The sequence below is a fragment of the Podarcis liolepis genome (genome assembly GCF_965112155.1).
Source record: "Podarcis liolepis genome assembly, chromosome: 10".
Lineage (NCBI taxonomy): Eukaryota > Metazoa > Chordata > Lepidosauria > Squamata > Lacertidae > Podarcis > Podarcis liolepis.
Genome location: NC_139562.1, coordinates 7,057,888 through 7,066,674, shown reverse-complemented (window position 1 = coordinate 7,066,674; position 8,787 = coordinate 7,057,888). Strand labels below are relative to the sequence as shown.

At 47.9% G+C, this 8,787-nt stretch overlaps 1 protein-coding gene across 2 annotated transcripts in view; it reads left to right on the top strand.

Moving 5' to 3' along the window:
* The first annotated feature begins 2,685 nt into the window (after positions 1-2,685).
* The window catches only part of LRGUK (leucine rich repeats and guanylate kinase domain containing), a 53,054-nt gene continuing 46,952 nt past the window's right edge, over positions 2,686-8,787 (top strand). For both annotated transcript variants that reach the window (XM_083461097.1, XM_083461096.1), the window contains exons 1-3: positions 2,686-3,171; positions 6,149-6,256; positions 8,431-8,512. In XM_083461097.1, coding sequence (XP_083317223.1) covers positions 2,902-3,171; positions 6,149-6,256; positions 8,431-8,512 — 460 coding nt within the window. In that variant the 5' untranslated portion in view covers positions 2,686-2,901. The remainder of the gene's footprint in view (positions 3,172-6,148; positions 6,257-8,430; positions 8,513-8,787) is intronic.

The window sequence follows — 8,787 nt, the reverse complement described above, 5'->3', positions numbered from 1 at the left end:
ATTGCTGAGTCATATTTTCCAACACAGGGGTTGGTTTGTTCACTCATAGGCATCTTCTTCAGGTAGGACTGGGAAAGAGCCTCACCTGAAACCCTGAGGAGCTGCTGCCGGTCAGTGTGGACAATACAGAACTAGATGGACCCAAGGGTCTGATTCAGTATAAAGGCAGCTTCCTATCAATCTTACCTTTCATTCATTTACTCTTCACGTGTGTTTGCCGTATTTATTTTGCAATTAAGAAAACTGGAGCTGGAGCCAGGGTTTAGGAGGCTCCCAGAAAGAGACTGCAATTTCACACACCACTTTGCACTGTGCTTTCTTACTGCCACTTGCCATTGTGAGTCGTGGCCATTGATAGACTCAACCGCTATGAATCACTAGAATCCCTTTGCAAAATCATTTGCAGCAGGGAGCTCCTGTGCAAAGAAGCCCCTCCTTTGGATCTGTCCCCCCGACTCGTCTGCCATAGAGTTCAAATCCTAATTGAATACAATGCAACATGAGACATAAAAGAAGCTGTAAAAATGCAAGCCAAAATCAACACGAACCTTCAGTGCAGTGAATGCTGTCTCCATCTTCAGCTACAAATCCACGGACTCCTTGCGGACCAGCTGGACCTGTTTGCGGACCCCTGCTCCTTGTCCTTTGTACTCTTCTTTGTGATTTGTGTAGTGGGCGGAGGCAGGACCGGCCCACGCAGGAAGCAAGGTGAGGCGACTGCCTCAGGCGGCAGAATCCACAAGGGCAGCAGATCTCAATGTAGATCTTTATTCACCTTTAGTTTCTGATATCGATCTTCATTCCCCCGCTTCTTCCTTGGGTGGGAGTGGGGCGCCATTTTATGGTTCATCTCAGGTGCTAAAATGTATTGGGCCAGCCCTGATGGGGGATGGACACTCTTACATAAAGCCAAGGAAAGCATCACAAAAACAGTGTGCAGGCTTCTGGGTTCCACAGAACTCTTCCTTAGGCTATGGGCTGTACACTGAGCCAAAGTGGGGGACAATTTGGCTGATGGTCATGCCATGAAATTTAACAAATAATAATAGATCTATGTTTATGGGGGGCTGTTTCTGTTGGTTACAATGGTATGTATTTTTGTTTTTTTATATTGTAAGCTGCCCCATGAACCTCGTCAATATAGAAAATAAATAAGTTAAGTAAGTAAGTATGTATGTCCAGTGGCGTAGCGTGGGGGGTGCAGGGGGGCCCGGCCGCACCGGGCGCAACATCTGGGGGTTAGGGTTAGGGGGCGCAAATCCACGGGTTAGGGGGCGCAAATTACTTGCCTTGCCCCGGGTGCTGACAACCCACGCTACACCACTGTGTATGTCTCCATTTGGAAGGAGTCTTAAGGCAGAATGTGAGAGGACAGGGAGGATATTTCTGGCTGTAGCTTAAAAACACCTTTAACTTCTAAAAATGCATGTGCTTTAATTTGGGTTTTTAGCTTATCATTGACTTAACTCAGTTCCAACCACATATAAAATGGTCTGGCCTTTTTAAAGGGAAAATAGGATTAATTAAAAAGTTAGATTGATTGATTGCTTTGTTTGTTTACATACTGCTGCATTGCAGCAATATATCAATGCGGTTTACAATGTAAAAATAAGATAAATGTGCATCTAATTAATGAAGTCATTTGGTTTGATTATAGGTTATCGAAAACAATGAACTCTGTACAGAGAAAATTTGATATTACAGAGGATCAAATATAATGTTCAATCAACTTAATCCAACTTGTGGAATATATATGTCTGTGCAGTGCTTTGTTTTTCTAAAAAAAAATGTTTAGGGGTACTCTCATTTTGACTCCAGAAAAATCACCATTTTATAGTTCAAATCAGGAAAAATACTGTAAATGGACAAAAGTACAAAGATTCACAAAATGTTTAGGGGTATGCATCCTCTGCTGCCCCTCAGAAAAAAGCACTGTGTGTGTATATATGTATACACAAACATAAATATATGTAATGTAATCTGAATCCTGAAATATTGTTTCAGAGGGGGGTTACATTTTATACCCCATCTATGCTACTTTTGGTAGGGTTGTCATATTTAAAAAAGTTAAAATCTAGACACAAAAGTTGTTGAGCTTTTTCGGCAGTTAAAAAAAAAACTTTTTTCAGCTTTCGGCAAAAACAACGCAACTGACATGGGTTGCCATGGGCTGTTTTCCCAATTTCCTTCTGGACATGGATGCCGGGTTCCATGTTTGTCTGGGAAATTCTGGGCGTTTGGGCAGCCCTACATTTGGGGTGTAGTTGTTCTTTGTAACATAGTTTTTATTCAATTTAACACGTAAGCATTGAGATACATCTCTGCTTACATCAGAGCCTATGACATGCAACAGTTAGGTGGAATAAAAATAGCAAAGCAATGATAACATTCAGATAAACATTTCTGAATACCAAAAATGTTTCAAAGTGTAAATATGCCAAAATTATTAGTTATTACAGATAGGAAATGATGCATCCGCATTACTTTTGTAGTACAGCTTAGTGTGGTAAAGATAATTAACAATAAGAATAAAAGAGTGGGGTGGTTTCCACTGCAATCGAGCGGTTGTTTTTGTGTGTGTGTGGAAATAAATAAGGAGCCATTTAGAGATATAAGTTTCGTGGCAGTAAATAAATAAGCCACCATTTCGAAACCCGCGCGCTCATTTCTTTTCTGACAGGCCGAACTACACTTCCCGCGATGCACCGCGCGCGGGCTTCCCGGGCGCCGTATTCGCGGGAGGAAAGCGACTACAACTCCCGGCGGGCCTTGCGCCGCTCCCCCCTTTTCCGCCTCGTTGCCCGGCAACGGCAGGGACACAAGATGGCGTCTCCCAGGCGGCCTCTTTTCCCCTGAGAGAAAGAGAGACCGAGACCCCCACGAAGGACCCCCTTGGCCGACATGCATTCCCGCTCGCCTTTCTACGGGCGCAGCGCCATCCGGAGCGCGCACAGCGGCGATGACGCCCGGTCGGTCGGGCTGCGCTCCTGGGCGACCTCGCCGTCCGTCACCTTCTCGCTCCTCCTCAGCCGCTTCGACGAGCGCTTCCCCAGGGGCATCGCCACCGACGGCCTGGAAGGCAACGCCACGTTCAACCAGGAGGACGAGGAGGAGCTCGCCGTCGAGGAAGAGGAGTCCACCGAGTCCGAACCGGAGCCCGAGCCCATGGAGGTGGGTGCAGGGGGGGGGGTTCGCCGCCCCTAACCTGGGTTGGCATCTCTCTGTCTATAAAGGGAGGGGGCGCTACTCGGCGAACTACGGGCACGGGTTCGTTTGGGGAGGGCGCCCCTACAAGGAGAATTACGGGAGCGCACGACCCTTCTTTCCGCGGGGGGGGGGGCGGAGTCGACGTGCTATTTGGATAATTACGGGAACGCCGACCCCGCACCTATAGGGAGAAATACGGGAGCGCCCCTCTGGGGAGGCGCGCCTAGAGGGAGAAATACGGGAGCGCCCCTCTGGGGAGGCGCGCCTAGAGGGAGAAATACGGGAGCGCCCCTCTGGGGAGGCGCGCCTAGAGGGAGAAATACGGGAGGCTTATTTGCATGGTGGAGTGGAAGGGTTCGCGCTACTCGAATGATTACGGGAAGTTTGGGGTTAAGGGAGTGGGGGGGGGAGCTCGCGTGCCCGGCCGCCCTTTGTAATAATAATAATAATAATAATAATAATAATAATAATAATAATAATAATAATAATTTATTATTTATACCCCGCCCATCTGGCTGAGTTTCCCCAGCCACTCTGGGCGGCTTCCAATAGAGTGTTAAAAACAATACAGCATTTGTTTGTTTATTTACTCCATAACATTTGTATGCCGCGTTTGCAAAGCAATTTACAAAAAAGCAGAAACCCCCTGGGTAGTGCCGGGAGAAATCTTAGAGAGCTACTGCCAGTCTGTGTAGAAAACACTGAGCTAGATGGACCAATTTGAAGCTTTCTAAGGCAGCTTCTCCTCCTGATCCCATTTGGGGGAAGAGCCCATGTATCTCAGGGGGTAGAAACATAGAGTTGGAAAGGGGCTGCTGGGAGGAGTGCAGAGAGAAGAAACGCCACAGTGCATCTGTAGCAGCACAACCAGACGTCTTCATCTGCCCCAGCTGCAACAAAACATGTCTCTCCCATATATGTCTCTGCAGCCACAGCGGATGCTGTAACTGTCCATGGTCTGAGTTTGACTTCACCCCCAAAGGCGCACTCTTCCATTGCCAATCAGGGTTGGACGGGACCACAAGGGTCATCCTGTCCATCCCCCTGCAATACAGGAATCTTTTGGCCAACACGGGGCTCAAACCCACAACCCTGAGATTAAGAGTCTCATGCTCTACCCACTCAGCTTTCCCCGGCTTTGCAGGCAGAAGGTCCCAGGTTCATTCCCTGGCAGCATCGCCCAGCAGGACTGGGGAAGAGCCGTGTCTGGAACTCTGGAGAGCCGCTCAGTTTAAGACAGTTTCCCGTGTTTCTGTTTGGGAAGAGCCATAGCTCAGTGGTTGAGCACCTGTTTGGCATGCAGAAGGCTCCAGTTTCTGTTCCCAATGGCATCTCCAGGTAGGACTGGGAATGGCTGTGCTGCCAGGGACCCCAGAGAGCCACTGATCTAGATGGAGCACTGATCTGGCCTTAATAATAATAATAATAATAATAATAATAATAATAATAATAATATATTGCTACCCCGCCCATCTGGCTGGGTTTCCCCAGCCACTCTGGGCGGCTTCCAACAGAAGATTAAAAATACATTTATAGCGGCTTCCTATTTGTTTTTACTGTTTAATACAATTGTTAAATTAACCACTAATGCTTATATAAAACGAAACATTCATTCTCACGAGGATTGCCAGATGGAGCCTGCACCTGTCGGTATGCTAAGGTATCCTACCTCTACACTGAAGGCTTCAGGCGAGGACCTAGTAATGCCAGTATAGCTCTTGTTTCATGTGTTACATCATCCAGCTGCATCCCAGGGCCCTAGAAGAGGCAAGGCGGATGGTTACTGGAACCAGGATTTTTATTGAGCATCTGTGTGGCAAAGTAATGTTCTTAGTGTACCAACCACTTTTGTGCTGTTGCACCTACCTAAATGTGTGGAAATGATCAACGACTTGGTGGGGGATCCCTGGGGCCTCATGCCATCCATTCTGATCTGGCACTTTTATTATATAAATAAGATGACCTACAAATTATCATAGATAAGAATAAGATACCGTATTTTTCGCCCCATAGGACGCACCGGCCCATAGGGCGCACCTAGTTTTTTGGGGGGGAAATAAAGAAAAAAAATTTATCCCCCCCCCCCCGGTGCAGGGCTGGGGCAGGGGAAGCCCGAGCTTCCCCCGACCCCAGCCCCCAGAACAGGCTGCTATCCACAGGGATGCAGGCAGCTCTCCACAAGCCGTGGGCGCAAAGAGCAAAGTCGTGCCAGGCTCCCGCGGCTTTCTGAGAGCTGCGTGAAGCCCGAAGCCTGGGGCGCGCTGAGCTCAGAATGCAGGCAGCTCTCCGCAAGCCGTGGAGCCCGGCGGGAACTCCCGCGGGCTCCCAAGGCTTGCGGATAGCTTCCTGAAGCCTGGAGAGCGAGAGGGGCCAGTGTGCACTGACCCCTCTCGCTCTACAGGCTTCAGCGAAAACCTGCATTCGCCCCATAGGATGCACACACATTTCCCCTTCATTTTTGGAGGGGGGAAAGTGCGTCCTATAGGGCGAAAAATATGGTAATTGCTATCCTCCCAGTTTCTGGGTTGTAGCCCAATGATGGCAACATTCCCTAGTAAAGGCTGCAACCTCACCTCACCCCTGGCATTGGATCGTTTTCTCTCCTGGGCTGCAGCTCATCACTTTTGCCTGGTTGGTGGCCTTACAAGCCAGCGCTGAGGCTGCTGTGTGCCTCACTTGGAAACGGTGTTTGAAACCCAGATATATAAGCTAATTGCCAAATGGCAGGTTTGCCAGAAATGGAAATGGGCTCCTGACACTTCTAGTCTGTAGCCCTCTGTTTATTTTGCACTGATTGAGTGAAGGTATTTGTCATGTTCCTCTGGGGAAAGGACCCAGCTGGAGCCCTAATGTTCTCTCACAGTTGGCCATACGTCTTTAGGGAGGTTGTCCGGCTTTGATTATTTTAGCCCCACCAAAACTCTGCCTTTCTCTCTCTCAGGAGGAATTTGATGGTGTGCTGACTGAAGAAATGACTGCTGAAGCCCTGCAAAAATTGGGGCGTTCAGCCCCGGGCACAGAACATGTCTACCTCGATCTGTCACTTTCGGTGAGTTAATGGCAAATAGTTTTGCGGTCAAGCTACATCCTCTCCCATTTGAATCCTTCACTTGGCCTTATTGGCTGGACTGATGACCTTTTGTTTGAGTTCATGATCATGTGCTTCTAGCCCTATCGAATATGTGATATTTGAGGCATTAGGTCTGATGCTTCATTAAGAAATCCCCTCTGCCCACTAGAACTCTGCTGCTGCAAAGGACCAATGTTACTTGAAACTGTTACGATTTTGAAATGATTGCATGGTAGGGTGGGAAGAGTGTCCAACCTTGTCCCAAACGCAGGGATTTGGTTGCTTTGAAGCGTTTTATAGGAAGCAGTTCATAAGTGGAATGAGTTAAATAACCAGGAAATGTTTTTCCCAGCTGCATAAAACAATAATTGTTTTTCAGTGTTTCAGTCTGACATATGACAATGAGAGATCTGCATTGGCTCCCAGTACGTTTCTGAGCACAATTCAAAGTGTTGGTGCTGACCTTGAAAGCCCTAAACAGCCTTGGCCCAGTATACCTGAAGGAGCTTCTCCACACCCATCGTCCAGCCCGGACGCCGAGGTCTAGCGCCGAGGGCCTTCTGGCGGTTCCCTCACTGCGAGAAGTGAGGTTACAGGGAACCAGGCAGAGGGCCTTCTCGGTAGTGGCACCCACCCTGTGGAACGCCCTCCCTTCAGATGTGAAGGAAATAAGCAGCTATCTTATTTTTGAAAGACATCTGAAGGCAGCCCTGTTTACGGAAGTTTTTAATATTTAATGCTGTATTGTTTTTAACACTCGATTGGGAGCTGCCCAGAGTGGCTGGGGAAACTTAGCCAGATGGGCGGGGTATAAATAATAAATTATTAGAAGTACTACTACTACTACTACTACTACTAGTATCTCATTCAGCAGCCTCATTATTTATTATTATGCTGTGTGCTTTGGTTTTTTGTAAACTGTCATATGAAGGCAGGGCACCCCCAAATGGCAAGTGAGAATTCTTAAATAAATGATGTCCAGCTGATTCCAGATCAAATTGAGAATGTAACAGAAGAGCCTGCTTCATCAGGCCAGTAGTGAATTTGATCCATCATCCTGTTCTCCCAGTGGCCAACGGGATGCCTCTGGGAAACCCACAAGCAGGGGATGCTCTCAGTAGCCCTCTCTTGATCATCACCATCATCATCATATTTATACGCTACCCATCTGACTGGGTCACCCTAGCCACTCTGGGCAGCTTCTGTCATATACAGAAACATAACAAAACATCAGACATAAAAAACTTCCAGGTACCTTTTAAAGGTTGTATAGTTACTTATCTTATAATTTCTCTTACTCTTGATCCCCATCCCCTGGTGTTCAGAGGCATACTGCCTCTTGAAAGGTAAAGGGACCCCTGACCATTAGGTCCAGTCGTGGCCGACTCTGGGGTTGCAGTGCTCAATCTCGCTTTACTGCCCGAGGGAGCCGGCGTACAGCTTCTGGGTCATGTGGCCAGCATGACTAAGCCGCTTCTGGCGAACCAGAGCAGCGCACGGAAATGCCGTTTACCTTCCCACCGAAGTGGTACCTATTTATCTACTTGCACTATGACGTGCTTTCGAACTGCTAGGTTGGCAGGAGCAGGGACCGAGCAACGGGAGCTCACCGCATTGCGGGGATTTGAACTGCCGACCTTCTGATCGGCAAGCCCCAGGCTCTGTGGTTTAACCCACAGCGCCACCCGTGTCATACTGCCTCTTAGGGTAGAGGTAATGTATTCTTTGGGTAGGGAGGAGAGGGGGAGGGAGACAAGCAAAGGCAGCACCAGGACCTGCTACAGTGGGGATGGTGGTTTTGGGTTTGGAGCACATTGTTTTGGGGCTATCTGTTGTGTTTGGTAACTGTTGAAAAGAAAGGAAGCAAACAGGGGTCATGGAGACAAGTTGGGGATTCTGTTGGTGTATCCCGACTCCCGTTACCTGGACACAGACATGTGTTAATGGAACTTGAACATTAGGTTGTTAATTTGCCCCAGTAGGTGAGAGGATGATGGCCAAATGGGACTCGAGGGGATGAATTCTTTTTGGAAAGACTTTAGGGGGTTAATGAAGAACCTCATTTTCAGAACTGTGCCTTGGTGTCTTCTTGAAAGAGAAGGCAAGTGCAGGGTTACACATGCTAACTCCTTTCCCCCGTTTTCTTCCCACAGGACCGCAAATTAAGTGACATTAGCATTCTCTGCAGATATGTCCACCTTGAGAAGCTAGATCTTTCTTACAATAAAATTGATGGTACGTAGTTGCCACTTTTGTAAGTCTCTTGGCCGTAAAGCTCTTTCAGGTATAAGGAAATCAAGAAGAAAGGAGGAGAAAACAATGAGAATGATAACATTACATTGTGGCCTGGAATGAAAATAAGAGTGGCCCCTCAAAGGATGTAAGGAGGGATGGGAGAGGTCCTGAGCACATAAGAGGGAATGGTCTGTACAGAGGCCTGTGAGTGTGCAGGAAACCTGCAAGGTATGGAATCTGCCAATTGTAGAATTGGCTGCAAAGTTCAACTCCCT